This window comes from Mobula hypostoma, chromosome X1, assembly GCF_963921235.1.
Source record: "Mobula hypostoma chromosome X1, sMobHyp1.1, whole genome shotgun sequence".
Classification (NCBI taxonomy): Eukaryota; Metazoa; Chordata; class Chondrichthyes; order Myliobatiformes; family Myliobatidae; genus Mobula; species Mobula hypostoma.
The window spans coordinates 65,591,065-65,608,893 of record NC_086128.1 but is presented as its reverse complement, the minus strand read 5'-3'; the positions used below and the strand labels follow the sequence as shown (position 1 = coordinate 65,608,893).

General features: G+C 52.6%; 1 protein-coding gene across 1 annotated transcript in view; it reads right to left on the bottom strand.

Moving 5' to 3' along the window:
* Positions 1 to 17,829, bottom strand: part of sp2 (sp2 transcription factor) — a 106,513-nt gene that overhangs the window by 31,648 nt on the left and 57,036 nt on the right. The window contains exon 3 of the mRNA XM_063036928.1: positions 12,315 to 13,629. Within this exon, the coding sequence (XP_062892998.1) occupies positions 12,315 to 13,629 (1,315 nt within the window). The remainder of the gene's footprint in view (positions 1 to 12,314; positions 13,630 to 17,829) is intronic.

Below are 17,829 nucleotides of genomic sequence, written 5' to 3'. Positions count from 1 at the left end.
ACCTCTTAGCATCCTCCTCACAGCTAACACTGCCACCCAGCTTCGCGTCTTCCGCAAACTTGGAGATGCTGCATTTAATTCCCTCAATGAGGGGGTTTAGACTATGAGGAAAGATTGAGTCGCCTGGGACTGTATTTGCTGGAATTCAGAATGATGAGAGGAGCTCTTATAGAAACATATACAATTATGAAAGGTAGGAAAGTTGTTTCCACTGGGAGGTGAGACTAGAACTAGGGGACATAGCCTCAAGATTCGGGGAAGTACGTTTAGAATGGAGAGGAGGAACTGCTTTTCCGAGAGAATGGTTAATCTGTGGAATTCTCTGCCCAAGTAAACAGTGCAGGCTACAGAATACCTACAGCTGTGTGCCCAGATCTTTGGGCACAGAGCTCGGAAAAAAAAGCAATTTAATGGACTTCTAACATCGTAAACCAGCGAGTTGTTTGTTATGTCTCCCTGCTCGCTGTGAAATGGAGACATCTCTTTCTCCCTTATTAGGGAGAGAGAGAGAGCCTGTGGTATGTTGAATACCGGGTGGAACGTGAAGTCTTTGGCGTAACATAGAAACATAGAAACATAGAAAATAGGTGCAGGAGTAGGCCATTCGGCCCTTCGAGCCTGCACCGCCATTTATTATGATCATGGCTGATCATCCAACTCAGAACCCAGCCTTCCCTCCATACCCCCTGACCCCTGTAGCCACAAGGGCCATATCTAACTTCCTTTTAAACACAGCCAATGAACTGGCCTCAACAGTTTGCTGTGGCAGAGAATTCCACAGATTCACCACTCTCTGTGTGAAGAAGTTTTTCCTAACCTCGGTCCTAAAAGGCTTCCCCTCTATCCTCAAACTGTGACCCCTCGTTCTAGACCTCCCCAACATCGGGAACAATCTTCCCGCATCTAGCCTGTCCAATCCCTTTAGGATCTTATACGTTTCAATCAGATCCCCCCTCAATCTTCTAAATTCCAACGAGTACAAGCCCAGTTCATCCAGTCTTTCTTCATATGAAAGACCTGCCATCCCAGGAATCAATCTGGTGAACCTTCTTTGTACTCCCTCTATGGCAAAGATGTCTTTCCTCAGATTAGGAGACCAAAACTGCACACAATACTCCAGGTGTGGTCTCACCAAGGCCTTGTACAACTGCAGTAGTACCTCCCTGCTCCTGTACTCGAATCCTCTCGCTATAAATGCCAGCATACCGTTCGCCTTTTTCACCGCCTGCTGTATCTGCATGCCCACTTTCAATGACTGGTGTATAATGACACCCAGGTCTCGTTGCACCTCCCCTTTTCCTAATCGGCCACCATTCAGATAATAATCTGTTTTCCTATTTTTGCCACCAAAGTGGATAACTTCACATTTATCCACATTAAATTGCATCTGCCATGAGTTTGCCCACTCACCCAACCTATCCAAGTCACCCTGCATCCTCTTAGCATCCTCCTCACTGCTAACACTGCCACCCAGCTTTGTGTCATCCGCAAACTTGGAGATGCTGCATTTAATTCCCTCATCCAAGTCATTAATATATATTGTAAACAACTGGGGTCCCAGCACTGAGCCTTGCGGTACCCCACTAGTCACCGCCTGCCATTCTGAAAAGGTCCCGTTTATTCCCACTCTTTGCTTCCTGTCTGCTAACCAATTCTCCACCCACACCAATACCTTACCCCCAATACCGTGTGCTTTAAGTTTGCACACTAATCTCCTGTGTGGGACCTTGTCAAAAGCCTTTTGAAAATCCAAATATACCACATCCACTGGTTCTCCCCTATCCACTCTACTAGTTACATCCTCAAAAAATTCTATGAGATTCGTCAGACATGATTTTCCTTTCACAAATCCATGCTGACTTTGTCCGATCATTTCACCGCTTTCCAAATGTGCTGTTATCACATCCTTGATAACTGACTCCAGCAGTTTCCCCACCACTGACGTTAGGCTAACCGGCCTATAATTCCCCGGTTTCTCTCTCCCTCCTTTTTTAAAAAGTGGGGTTACATTAGCCACCCTCCAATCCTCAGGAACTAGTCCAGAATCTAACGAGTTTTGAAAAATTATCACTAATGCATCCACTATTTCTTGGGCCACTTCCTTAAGCACTCTGGGATGCAGACCATCTGGCCCTGGGGATTTATCTGCCTTCAATCCCTTCAATTTACCTAACACCACTTCCCTACTGACATGTATTTCGCTCAGTTCCTCCATCTCACTGGACCCTCTGTCCCTTACTATTTCTGGAAGATTATTTATGTCCTCCTTAGTGAAGACAGAACCAAAGTAATTATTCAATTGGTCTGCCATGACCTTGCTCCCCATAATCAATTCACCTGTTTCTGTTTGCAGGGGACCTACATTTGTCTTTATCAGTCTTTTCCTTTTTACATATCTATAAAAAGCTTTTACAGTCCGTTTTTATGTTCTCTGCCAGTTTTCTCTCATAATCTTTTTTCCCCTTCCTAATTAAGCCCTTTGTCCTCCTCTGCTGAACTCTGAATTTCTCCCAGTCCTCAGGTGAGCCACTTTCTCTGGCTAATTTGTATGCTACTTCTTTGGAATTGATACTATCCCTAATTTCTCTTGTCAGCCACGGGTGCACTACCTTCCTTGATTTATTCTTTTGCCAAACTGGGATGAACAATTGTTGTAGTTCATCCATGCAACCTTTAAATGCCTGCCATTGCATATCCACCGTCAATCCTTGAAGTGTCATTTGCCAGTCTATCTTAGCTAATTCACGTCTCATACCTTCAAAGTTACCCCTCTTTAAGTTCAGAACCTTTGTTTCTGAATTAACTACGTCACTCTCCATGTTAATGAAGAATTCCACCATATTATGGTCACTCTTACCCAAGGGGCCTCTCACGACAAGATCGCTAATTAACCCTTCCTCATTGCTCAAAACCCAGTCCAGAATAGCCTGCTCTCTAGTCGGTTCCTCGACATGTTGGTTCAAAAAACCATCCTGCATACATTCCAAGAAATCCTCTTCCTCAGCACCTTTACCAATTTGGTTCACCCAGTCTACATGTAGATTGAAGTCACCCATTATAACTGCTGTTCCTTTATTGCACACATTTCTAATTTCCTGTTTAATACCATCTCCGACCTCACTACTTCTGTATCTTTGCTGCTGTTTTGCTCACGTTTGAGTGCTCGTTGGCGGGTGCTGATGCTTTTTTTGCTGGTGGGGGGAGGGGGATCGTTGCTCGCTGCCACTTACGTGCAGGAGGGAGGGGAGCTGGGGGGTGACTTTGGGGTTCTAACATTTAACTGTCGTTCATTCTTTGGAGCACTCCTCTATTTTTGTGGATGATTGCGAAGAAAAAGCATTTCAGGATGTATATTGTATACATTTCTCTGACATTAAATTGTACCTTTGAAACCTTGGAAATGTATTTAAGAGAAGGTTGGATAGATTTTTGCAGAGTAGGGGAATTACGGGTTGTGGGAATAAGGCAGGTAGGTGGAGATGAGCCAATGGCCAGATCAGCCATGATATTATTGAATGGGGAAGCAAGCTCGACGAGCCAGATGGCCGACTCCTGCTCCTATTTCTTATTTTTTTTATGTTCTTAGTGACAACTGTACTGCTCCAAAGGGTGCTATTCGAGGTCATTCTTACCCTCGGCCATTAGGCTCCATAATGAGTCAACCTGTAGCCAGGGAAGTGATGACCCCTCCCCGCCTCCTGTCAGACTGTTTGAGGTAACTTAACTTTATTCTTTCTTTCATCCCTTCTAATATTTGTATATCTGTGCACTTGCAACGCTACTGTGGCACTGCAATTTCCTTTGGGAATTAATAAAGTATTTATCTATCGACCTAGTGAGAGGTCCTAACAAGTTGGATCACTGGTTGCTATGGAAACTGCACTGCAGTGGGCAGGAAGGCTCGACAACGGGGAGTCAAAACTGTCCAACGCATCACCGTCACCAGACGACCCACTGTTAAGGACATAGACACAGAAAGGGGCCAGTAACATCCTGAAGGATCCCACCCACCCTGCTCACAGACTGTCTGTCCCACTCCCGTCAGGGAGGAGGTGACATAGCATCCAGGCCAGGACCACCAGACTCAAAAACAGTGACTTTCCCCAAGCAGTGAGTCTGATCAACACTCCCACACACTGACCCACCCCTCCACACCCCCAACCACCGACCGACCCACCTCTCCACACACCCCCGATCACCCACTGACCCACCCCTCCACACCCCCAATCACCCTCTGACCTACCCCTCCGCACCCCCAATCACCCACTGACCCACCCCTCCGCACCACCAATCACCCACTGACCCACACCTCCGCACCCCCAATCACCCACCGACCCACCCCTCCACACCCCCAATCACCCACCGACCCACCCCTCCGCACCCCCAATCACCCACCGACCCACCCCTCCACACCCCCAATCACCCACCGACCCACCCCTCCGCACCCCCAATCACCCACCGACCCAACCCTCCGCACCCCCAATCACCCACCGACCCACCCCTCCGCACCCCCAATCACCCACTGACCCACCCCTCCGCACCACCAATCACCCACTGACCCACACCTCCGCACCCCCAATCACCCACCGACCCACCCCTCCACACCCCCAATCACCCACCGACCCACCCCTCCGCACCCCCAATCACCCACCGACCCAACCCTCCACACCCCCAATCACCCACCGACCCACCCCTCCGCACCCCCAATCACCCACCGACCCACCCCTCCGCACCCGCAATCACCCACCGACCCACCCCTCCGCACCCCCAATCACCCACCGACCCACCCCTCCGCACCCCCAATCACCCACCGACCCACCCCTCCGCACCCCCAATCACCCACCGACCCACCCCTCCGCACCCCCAATCACCCACCGACCCACCCCTCCACACACCCCAATCACCCACCGACCCACCCCCTCCACAACCCCAATCACCCACCGACCCACCCCCTCCACAACCCCAATCACCCACCGACCCACCCCTCCACACCCCCAATCACCCACCGACCCACCCCTCCACACCCCCAATCACCCACCGACCCACCCCTCCACACCACCAATCACCCACCGACCCACCCCTCCACACCCCCAATCACCCGCTGACCCACCCCTCCACACCCCCAATCACCCACCCCTCCACACCCCTAATCACCCACCGACCCACCCCTCCACATCCCCAATCACCCACTGATCCACCCCTCCACACCCCCGATCACCCACCGACCCACCCCTCCACACCTCCGATCACCCACCGACCCACCCCTCCACACCCCCAATCACCCACTGACCCATCCCTCCTCACCCCCAATCACCCACCGACCCGCCCCTCCACACCCCCAAACACCCACTGACCCACCCCTCCACACCCCCAATCACCCACTGACCCACCCCTCCTCACCCCCAATCACCCACTGACCCATCCCTCCACACCCCCAATCACCCACTGACCCACCCCTCCACACCCCCAATCACTCACTGACCCACCCCTCTACACCCCCAATCACCCACCGACCCGCCCTCCACACCCCCAATCACCCACTGACCCACACCTCCACACCCCCAATCACCCACTGACCCACCCCTCCACACCTCCAATCACCCACCGACCCACCCCTCCGCACCCCCAATCACCCACCGACCCACCCCTCCGCACCCCCAATCACCCACCGACCCACCCCTCCGCACCCCCAATCACCCACCGACCCACCCCTCCGCACCCCCAATCACCCACCGACCCACCCCTCCACACACCCCAATCACCCACCGACCCACCCCCTCCACAACCCCAATCACCCACCGACCCACCCCCTCCACAACCCCAATCACCCACCGACCCACCCCTCCACACCCCCAATCACCCACCGACCCACCCCTCCACACCCCCAATCACCCACCGACCCACCCCTCCACACCACCAATCACCCACCGACCCACCCCTCCACACCCCCAATCACCCGCTGACCCACCCCTCCACACCCCCAATCACCCACCCCTCCACACCCCTAATCACCCACCGACCCACCCCTCCACATCCCCAATCACCCACTGATCCACCCCTCCACACCCCCGATCACCCACCGACCCACCCCTCCACACCTCCGATCACCCACCGACCCACCCCTCCACACCCCCCATCACCCACAGACCCATCCCTCCTCACCCCCAATCACCCACCGACCCGCCCCTCCACACCCCCAAACACCCACTGACCCACCCCTCCACACCCCCAATCACCCACTGACCCACCCCTCCTCACCCCCAATCACCCACTGACCCATCCCTCCACACCCCCAATCACCCACTGACCCACCCCTCCCCACCCCCAATCACTCACTGACCCACCCCTCTACACCCCCAATCACCCACCGACCCGCCCTCCACACCCCCAATCACCCACTGACCCACCCCTCCACACCCCCAATCACCCACTGACCCACCCCTCCACACCTCCAATCACCCACTGACCCACCCCTCCACACCCCCAATCACCCACTGACCCACCCCTCCACACCCCCAATCACCCACTGACCCACCCCTCCACACCCCCAATCACCCATCGACCCACCCCTCCACACCCCCCCAACCACCACTACTTTATCATTTCCTGTCAGAGTCACCTCATGTACAGACACTCCTGTGCCCAGCGTCACTTTATGTCCATACAATCAATCTGTGTCCATAACCAATCTTAAGTATTTATACTTACTGTTTCTAAAATTATTGCGTTCTTTATCTTATTGTGTTTTTTGTTATGCTGGATCGGATCTGGAGTAACAATTATTTCGTTCCCCTTTACCCTTGTGTACTGGAAATCTTGGATGAAGTTTGGTTTTCGACTCACTTTTGTGAAATTCAATTCTGAATGTTATTTGCTTACTTTATTGTTCACACGACTTGTCTTTTTCTGCACAATGGATGTTTGACGGTCTTTTTTTTAAAAATGGGTTCTACTGGGACTCTGTTTTATGGCTGTCTGCACAAAAAAAATCTCCAGCTTGTACATAGCATACGTACTTTGATAATAAACGTATTTTGGTAAAATTACTAGATCACGTATCGGATAGATAAGAATGTATTTTTCCCCCAGGACAGGACAGACTACAAGAGGGCCGAGGTCCGAGGTGTGAGGGGGGAAATTTAAAGGCAAATTGAGGGGTGAGTTTTATACATAGATGATGCTTGTGGAAAATAAGCTGTCGGAGACTATGAGACATTGGAGCAGAATTAGGCCATTCAACCCATCGAGTCTGCTCCCCCATTCATCATTCTGATCCACTTTTCCTCTCAGCCCCGAACTCCTGCCTTCTCCCTGTATCCCTTCATGCCCTGACTAATCAAGAATTTATCAACCTCTGCCTTAAAATATGCCTACGCCCAAGGACCTGTACGGCGGCAACAAATTCCACAGATTCACCACCCTCTGGCTAAAGAAGTTCCTCCCCTCCTCCGTTTTAAGTGCATGCCCCTCTATTCCAGAAGTTCCCAACCTGGGGTCTATAGACCATTCGGGTAATGGCACAAAAATGGTTGGGAACCCCTGCTCTATTCAAAATCGTGCCCTCTGGTCCTAGACTCCCCCACTATAGGAAACATCCTCTCCACATCCACTCTATCTGTGTCCTCTGGTCCTAGACTCCTCCACTGTAGGAAAGATCCTCTCCACATCCACTCTATCTGTGTCCTCTGGTCCTAGACTCCCCCACTGTAGGAAAGATCCTCTCCACATCCACTCTATCTGTGTCCTCTGGTCCTAGACTCCCCCACTGTAGGAAACATCCTCTCCACATCCACTCTATCTGTGTCCTCTGGTCCTAGACTCCCCCAGTATAGGAAACATCCTCTCCACATCCACTCTATCTGTGTCCTCTGGTCCTAGACTCCCCCACTGTAGGAAACATCCTCTCCACATCCACTCTATCTGTGTTCTCTGGTGCTAGACTCCCCCACTGCAGGAAACATCCTCTCCACATCCACTCTATCTGTGTTCTCTGGTCCTAGACTCCCCCACTGTAGGAAACATCCTCTCCACATCCACTCTATCTGTGTCCTCTGGTCCTAGACTCCCCCAGTATAGGAAACATCCTCTCCACATCCACTCTATCTGTGTCCTCTGGTCCTAGACTCCTCCACTGTAGGAAAGATCCTCTCCACATCCACTTTATCTGTGTCCTCTGGTCCTAGACTCCCCCACTGTAGGAAACATCCTCTCCACATCCACTCTATCTGTGTCCTCTGGTCCTAGACTCCCCCACTGTAGGAAACATCCTCTCCACATCCACTCTATCTGTGTCCTCTGGTCCTAGACTCCCCCAGTATAGGAAACATCCTCTCCACATCCACTCTATCTGTGTCCTCTGGTCCTAGACTCCCCCACTGTAGGAAACATCCTCTCCACATCCACTCTATCTGTGTCCTCTGGTCCTAGACTCCCCCAGTATAGGAAACATCCTCTCCACATCCACTCTATCTGTGTCCTCTGGTCCTAGACTCCCCCACTGTAGGAAACATCCTCTCCACATCCACTCTATCTGTGTCCTCTGGTCCTAGACTCCCCCAGTATAGGAAACATCCTCTCCACATCCACTCTATCTGTGTCCTCTGGTCCTAGACTCCCCCACTGTAGGAAACATCCTCTCCACATCCACTCTATCTGTGTCCTCTGGTCCTAGACTCCCCCACTGTAGGAAACATCCTCTCCACATCCACTCTATCTGTGTCCTCTGGTCCTAGACTCCCCCAGTATAGGAAACATCCTCTCCACATCCACTCTATCTGTGTCCTCTGGTCCTAGACTCCCCCACTGTAGGAAACATCCTCTCCACATCCACTCTATCTGTGTCCTCTGGTCCTAGACTCCCCCACTATAGGAAACATCCTCTCCACATCCACTCTATCTGTGTCCTCTGGTCCTAGACTCCCCCAGTATAGGAAACATCCTCTCCACATCCACTCTATCTGTGTCCTCTGGTCCTAGACTCCCCCAGTATAGGAAACATCCTCTCCACATCCACTCTATCTGTGCCCTCTGGTCCTAGACTCCCCCACTATAGGACACATCCTCTCCACGTCCACTCTATCTGTGTCCTCTGGTCATAGACTCCCTCACTATAGGAAACATCCTCTCCACATCCACTCTATCTGTGTCCTCTGGTCCTAGACTCCCCCACTGTAGGAAACATCCTCTCCACATCCACTCTATCTGTGCCCTTTGGTCCTAGACTCTCCCCACTACAGGAAACATCCTCTCCACATCCACTCTATCTGTGCCCTCTGGTCCTAGACTCCCCCACTATAGGACACATCCTCTCCACGTCCACTCTATCTGTGTCCTCTGGTCGTAGACTCCCTCACTATAGGAAACATCCTCTCCACATCCACTCTATCTGTGTCCTCTGGTCCTAGGCTCCCCCACTATAGGAAACATCCTCTCCACGTCCACTCTATCTCTGTCCTCTGGTCGTAGACTCCCTTACTATAGGAAACATCCTCTCCACATCCACTCTATCTAAGCCTTTCAAGATTCGATTGGTTTCAATGTGATCCTCCCCTCATTTTTCTAAATTATAGCAAGTAAAAGTCCAGTGTCATCAATGGCTCCTCATTTGAAAAGCCTCTAATTCCCGTAGGGGTAAAGGCAGTTTGAAGCATCTTGAAGGACTGTTTATTCATTTCCATACATGCTGCCTGACGCTGAGTTCCTACGGCTTTTTGTGGGAGTGTTGCTCTGGATTTCCAGCACCTGTAGAACCTCTCGCGTTTAAAAGACATTGGACTAGAATATAAAAGCAATGTTGAGACTTTATAAAAGCACTGGGGAGGCCTCAGCTGTAGTACTGTGTGCAGTTTTGGGCCCCTTATCTTAGAAAGGATGGGCTGGCATTGGAGAGGGATCAAAGGAGGTTCATGAAAATGATTCCAGGATTGAATGGGTTGTCATCTGAAGAACGTCTGATGGCTCTGGGCCTGTATTCACTAGAATTCAAAAGAATGAGGGGTGAACTGATTGAAATCGATCGAACGGTGGAAGGCCGTGATAGAGTGGAGGTGGAGAGGATGTTTCCTATGGTGGGAGTGTCTAAGACCTATATTTATATGAAGAAAAGCCACCCAAAAAAAAATTTAATCTAAATAAATGAAAGCTACACTTATTGAAAGCATAGGACAAAATATCATCTTGCTCGTATTCTTTTTTAAATAAACAAGCGACAATTTAATATTGTTAGTACTTTTCAAATCGAAACAATAAGAAAATGACTCAACTATATAGAAAAAACAGCGTAGGGGAAGTAAGGCATAAACGCCATCTTGAAATGTAAAGAGACGAAAAGAACCAAATACAAAAACAAAATTAAGCCCCGAATCTTCTACTTAATTACCTTCAAAAGCAGAGAAAGTAAGAATAAAGCTAGAAATTAAAGAAAAACGGACACAGTCATTAAGAAATAAAAACTTTAATCGAAAAGTGTATAAAAAAATACCTACACTACAGACCAAGAACCCTGGCCCTCGGATTATTAGAAATCCAAATCTGTAAATCTATTACTAACAAAAAAGCAGCCTCAGAATAGAGGAGCGTCCTTTTAGAACAGGGATGAGGAGGGATTTCTTTAACCAGCGGGTGGTAAATCTGTGGAGTTCTCTGCCACAGGAGGCCAAGTCTTTATGTATATTTAAGGCAGAGATTGATAGATTCTTGATTGGTCAGGGCATGAAGGGATACTGGGAGAAGGCAGGAGACTGGGGCTGAGAGGGAAAATGAATCAGCCATGATGTCGATCGGCCAAATGGCTTTCATTCTGCTCCCCGTGGGTGCTGAGAGAGGAAAGGTGCAGAGGGTTAAATGCCTGTGGACTTCAGACAGATCAGCACATCATAGGAACCAGGCTCCTCTCTGCGGACTCTGTCTACACCGCCCACCGCTTCAGTGAAACAGCCAGCATCATCACCACGGACATTCTCTCTATCACCCCTGCTCCACCCCCCCACCCCACCCCACAATCAGGCAGAGGAGACAACAGCCTGAAGGCAAGGACAGGTACCACCAGGCCTGAGGACAGCACCTACTCTGCTGTTATCAGACTCCTGAACGGACCTCCAGTACGATAAGACAGACTCTTGGCCTCACCACCTACCTCGTTGTGATCTTGCACTTAGTCGCTCACCTGCCCTTCACTTCCTTGTGAGCTGCTACGCTTTATTTTGCATTGCTATTGGTTTACTTTGCTCCAGCTCAATACCCAGTGTAGTAGTTCATCTGTACCAACAGTATGCAGGACAAGCTTTTTTGCTGCTCCTTGGTCCACGTGACAATAATAAACCACTCTCACTGACTCTGTTGTACTTCTTGGTTCTACAGTTATTTCCCATGGTAGGGGAGTCTAGGACAAGAGGGCACGACTTCAGGATTGAAGGACGCCCATTCAGAACAGAGATGTGGAGAGGTTACTTTAGTCAGAGGGCGGTAAATCTGTGGAATTCGTTGCCACGAGCGGCTGTGGAGTCCAAGTCACTGGGTGCATTTAAGGCAGAGATAGATAGGCTCTTGATTAGCTGGAGCATCAAAGGGTAATGGGGAGTGGGGGTGACTGAGAGAAACGGATCGGCCCGTGATTGAATGGCGGAGCAGACTCGATAGGCCGAATGGCCTACTTCTGCTCCTATATCTTACGGTCTTACCGGGGAAGGAAGGTTAAAGTTGAACAAGACGTTGGTGTCGAACTATCGGGTGAGCAATTAGGGGTTGTTGGACTGCAGATCACCGCCTTTCCTGGGGGCTTTGCAGTTGCTTGCTTGGCGAGTGGAGGGTGCTGATGCTTTTTATTTTGCTGAAATAAGTGCAGGGGAGGGGGAAGGTCGTGGCTCTGTTGACGCCCTGCATGGGGCGGGGGGGGGTGGGGTGCTTGAGTTCTAATGTGTTTTTTTAAACTGTTGCTCTTTGGGGCACTCTTCTATTTCCATGGCCGTCTGCGAATAACAAGAATTTGAGGTTGTACATTGCATACGTTCTCGGACAGTGAAACTTGGAGGGGGTGTTCTGGATGGGAGGGGTATGGTCCAGGTGGGAGCAGGCAGATTAATCGCTCGGCACAGGGGTTTTTTTGAAGTGCTTGTACCTGAGCTGTCATGACCTTACCGTGAATGCCTGTAAGAAAATGAATCTCAGGGTTGTTTGTGTACTTTGAATTTCAAACCCGAAGCAACGGCCTGCTTCTGTGCTGTACGCAGTTCTAAGTTACCCCTCAACCTGCCCCCACCTGCGCCCCAGGTCGCTCGGCCACGGTGGGAAGAGCCCACGGGCGGGACGTCTCTCACCTGCAGCGTTGGTGACGGTCACTGGGACGCCAGGCACCTGGAGCCCGTTGATGTTGATGGTCTGTATCGAGTGGCCGGAGGCAAACTGCGTGGCGTTCAGGTTGATCGGCCCCCCGGCCGGGGCGATCCTGGGCAGGGCGTTCCCCTTCCGGATGCTGGAGCCGGCCGCCGATCTCTTCCCGCCCCCGGCCGGGGCGATGCGGGGCAGGCCGCCGGCCCCCGAGGGGCTGGGGGCCGGCTGCAGGGCGGCAGCGCTCTTCACGGGCAGGGCCTGCCAGCTCAGCTGGGCCGAGGAGGAGACGGGCTGGGCCCGGATGATGACGGGGGCGGCCTCGCCGGGCTGGGCCTGGAAGGCCGTCGGGGCCTGCGGCGGCGGCGGCTGCTGGGGCTTCTGCGGGACGGTGGGGAGGGTGTGTCCGCTCATGGAGGCCGCCTGCACCACGCGGATGGCCTGCTGGGGGATGGCGGGCGCGGCAGGCTCCGGCCGCTGCTGCACCACCTGCAGGACGCCAGAGCCAGCGCTCTGCAGCAGTACCATGTTGGCCCCCGTCTGCAGGATGCCGCCCGGCGCGGCCTCCACCAGGGTGACCGCCTCGGCCGACGAGGAGGGAGAGGAGGCGGGGCCCCCGGCCGACTTCCTCCGCAGCCGCTTGCCGGCCTTGGCCAGGCCCCCCGCGTCCCCGGCCAGCTGCACCGCGCCCCCGTCCCCCACCAAGCTGCCGACGGGCAGGGAGAGGGCTACGTTGCCCCCGCCCGCCAGCTTGATCACGTTGCCCGGGGTCTGCAGTGCCGCCCCGCCGACCCTCTGCACCTGGACCGGGAGGGAGGCGGCCGATTTCACCTGCACCGCCTTGGCGGCGCTGACCACCGGCGCGGCGGTGACAAAGGCCTGGCTGGGGCCCGGGATGAGCTGGATCTGGCCGGCCATGCCGGGCTGGACGTTGGCGATCTGGAGGGACTGGCCCGCCAGGGCTTGAACCTGAGGGACCACCTGGTACTGCAGGCCCGGCCGCGAGGCCTTGCCCGCCGCCGGCTGGTTCTGGATGGCCAGCACCAGCTGGCCCGAGGCGGAGGTGCTGATGGCGGCGCTGCCCGCCTGCGGGCCCTGGATCTGGAAGACCTTCCCGTTGGCGGTGATGAAGCTGAGGTTGGCGCCGTTCTGCCCGTTGGGGGGTGGGGCGGGCTTCAACAGTGGCAGCTTCTTAGCCACCACCTGGACAGCCACCGGGGAGGGCGAGGAGCTGGTGTCAGTGGCCGGGGGGCCGATCTTGCTGCAGGTGGCGGCCAGCAGAGCCAGGGGCGAGGGCTGGGGTTCCTGCAGCGGCGACCAAAACAAAAACAGAGAACAGAAACGTCAGCGGGAACGCTCCGAAGCAGAGTCAACCCTTACCTCGAGGACCGCGGGACGCCGGAGAAAAATGAGACCATTTAGCCCCGGGGAGTCTCCTCTGCTGATCCATCATGGCTGACTTGTTAACCCTCTCAGCCCCGTTCTCCTCTGACGCCCTGACTAATCAAGGACCGATCATCCGCCGCTTGAAATACACCCGATGGCTCGGCCTCCACAGCCGACTGCCGCAGTGAATTCCACAGATTCACCAGACTCTGGCGAAAGAAATTCCTCCTCATGGCACGTATGTACTTTGAAGATCGATTTACTTTCAACTTTGAAATCAGCCATGATGGAATGGAGGAGTAGACTTGATGGGCCAAATGGCCTAATTCTGCCTCCTACGTCTTGTGGTCTTATCGCTGTTCTAAGTGGACATTCCTCTATTCTGACGTTATGCCCCCTGTCTAGGGACAGGGAACGTGGGCGGCCTAGACTCCCCTCACTATGGAAACATCCTCTCAACATCCACTCTATCTGTGTCCTCTGGTCCTAGACTCCCCCACTATAGGAAACATCCTCTCCACATCCACTCTATCTGTGCCCTCTGGTCCTAGACTCCCCCACTATAGGAAACATCCTCTCCACATCCACTCTGTCTGTGTCCTCTGGTCCTAGACTCCCCCACCATAGGAAACATCCTCTCCACATCCACTCTATCTGTGTCCTCCGGTCCTAGACTCCCCCACTATAGGAAACATCCTCTCCACATCCACTCTATCTGTGCCCTCTGGTCCTAGACTCCCCCACTATAGGAAACATACTCTCCACATCCACTCTATCTGTGCCCTCTGGTCCTAGACTCCCCCACTATAGGAAACATACTCTCCACATCCACTCTATCTGTGTCCTCTGGGGCTAGACTCCCCAACTACAGGAAACATCCTCTCCACATCCACTCTATCTGAGTCCTCTGGTCCTAGACTCCCCCACTATAGGAAACATCCTCCCCACATCCACTCTATCTGTGTCCTCTGGGGCTAGACTCCCCCACTATAGGAACCATCCTCCCCACATCCACTCTATCTGTGTCCTCTGGGGCTAGACTCCCCCACTATAGGAAACATCCTCTCCACATCCACTCTATCTGTGTCCTCTGGGGCTAGACTCCCCAACTACAGGAAACATCCTCTCCACATCCACTCTATCTGTGTCCTCTGGTCCTAGACTCCCCCACTATAGGAAACATCCTCTCCACATCCACTCTATCTGTGTCCTCCGGTCCTAGACTCCCCCACTATAGGAAACATCCTCTCCACATCCACTCTATCTGTGCCCTCTGGTCCTAGACTCCCCCACTATAGGAAACATCCTCTCCACATCCACTCTATCTGTGCCCTCTGGTCCTAGACTCCCCCACTATAGGAAACATACTCTCCACATCCACTCTATCTGTGTCCTCTGGGGCTAGACTCCCCAACTACAGGAAACATCCTCTCCACATCCACTCTATCTGTGTCCTCTGGTCCTAGACTCCCCCACTATAGGAAACATCCTCTCCACATCCACTCTATCTGTGTCCTCTGGTCCTAGACTCCCCCACTATAGGAAACATCCTCCCCACATCCACTCTATCTGTGTCCTCTGGGGCTAGACTCCCCCACTATAGGAACCATCCTCCCCACATCCACTCTATCTGTGTCCTCTGGGGCTAGACTCCCCCACTATAGGAAACATCCTCTCCACATCCACTCTATCTGTGTCCTCTGGTCCTAGACTCCCCCACTATAGGAACCATCCTCTCCACATCCACTATATCTGTGTCCTCTGTTCCTAGACTCCCTCACTATAGGAAACATCCTCTCCACATCCACTCTATCTGTGTCCTCTGGTCCTAGACTCCCCTCACTATAGGAAACATCCTCTCTACATCCACTCTATCTGTGTCCTCTGGTCCTAGACTCCCCCACTATAGGAAACATCCTCTCCACATCCACTCTATCTGTGTCCTCTGGGGCTAGACTCCCCCACTATAGGAAACATCCTCTCCACATCCACTCTATCTGTGTCCTCTGGTCCTAGACTCCCCCACTATAGGAAACATCCTCTCCACATCCACTCTGTCTGTGTCCTCTGGTCCTAGACTCCCCCACCATAGGAAACATCCTCTCCACATCCACTCTTTCTGTGTCCTCCGGTCCTAGACTCCCCCACTATAGGAAACATCCTCCCCACATCCACTCTATCTGTGCCTCTGGTCCTAGACTCCCCCACTGTAGGAAACATCCTCTCCACATCCACTCTATCTGTGCCCTCTGGTCCTAGACTCCCCCACTATAGGAAACATCCTCTCCACATCCACTCTGTCTGTGTCCTCTGGTCCTAGACTCCCCCACCATAGGAAACATCCTCTCCACATCCACTCTATCTGTGTCCTCCGGTCCTAGACTCCCCCACTATAGGAAACATCCTCTCCACATCCACTCTATCTGTGCCCTCTGGTCCTAGATTCCCCCACTATAGGAAACATACTCTCCACATCCACTCTATCTGTGCCCTCTGGTCCTAGACTCCCCCACTACAGGAAACATACTCTCCACATCCACTCTATCTGTGTCCTCTGGGGCTAGACTCCCCAACTACAGGAAACATCCTCTCCACATCCACTCTATCTGTGTCCTCTGGTCCTAGACTCCCCCACTATAGGAAACATCCTCTCCACATCCACTCTATCTGTGTCCTCTGGTCCTAGACTCCCCCACTATAGGAACCATCCTCCCCACATCCACTCTATCTGTGTTCTCTGGGGCTAGACTCCCCCACTATAGGAAACATCCTCTCCACATCCACTCTATCTGTGTCCTCTGGTTCTAGACTCCCCCACTATAGGAAATATCCTCTCCACATCCACTCTATCTGTGTCCTCTGGTCCTAGACTCCCCCACTATAGGAAACATCCTCTCTACATCCACTCTATCTGTGTCCTCTGGTCCTAGACTCCCCCACTATAGGAAACATCCTCTCCACATCCACTCTATCTGTGTCCTCTGGTTCTAGACTCCCCCACTATAGGAAACATCCTCTCCACATCCACTCTATCTGTGCCCTCTGGTCCTAGACTCCCCCACTATAGGAAACATACTCTCCACATCCACTCTATCTGTGCCCTCTGGTCCTAGACTCCCCCACTATAGGGAACATCCTCTCCACATCCACTCTATCTGTGTCCTCTGGTCCCAGACTCCCCAACTACAGGAAACATCCTCTCCACATCCACTCTATCTGTGTCCTCTGGTCCTAGACTCCCCCACTATAGGAAACTTCCTCTCCACATCCACTCTATCTGTGCCCTCTGGTCCTAGACTCCCCCACTATAGGGAACATCCTCTCCACATCCACTCTATCTGTGTCCTCTGGTCCCAGACTCCCCAACTACAGGAAACATCCTCTCCACATCCACTCTATCTGTGTCCTCTGGTCCTAGACTCCCCCACTATAGGAAACATACTCTCCACATCCACTCTATCTGTGCCCTCTGGTCCTAGACTCCCCCACTATAGGGAACATCCTCTCCACATCCACTCTATCTGTGTCCTCTGGTCCCAGACTCCCCAACTACAGGAAACATCCTCTCCACATCCACTCTATCTGTGTCCTCTGGTCCTAGTCTCTCCCACTATAGGAAACATCCTCCCCACATCCACTCTATCTGTGCCCTCTGGTCCTAGACTCCCCCACCATAGGAAATATCCTCTCCACATCCACTCTATCTGTGCCCTCTGGTCCTAGACTCCCCAACTACAGGAAACATCCTCTGCACATCCACTCTATCTGTGTCCTCTGGTCCTAGTCTCTCCCACTATAGGAAACATCCTCCCCACATCCACTCTATCTGTGTCCTCTGGTCCTAGACTCCCCCATCATAGGAAACATCCTTTCCACATCCACTCTATCTGTGCCCTGTGGTCCTAGACTCCCTCATAGGTTAGCCTTTTCACTCCCAGAATTATTCCCGTGAACCTCCTCGGGATGCTCTCCGATGCCAGTACATCAGTACATCCATTCATGGACATTCATTCCTTCATTGTGAGCCATGGCGGATGACATCATCATTCCATGCTGCGGTCACATGACCTGGGCGATCCACGGTCTTTGACCATGGTTGTTCCTGGCATGCCTTTCTAC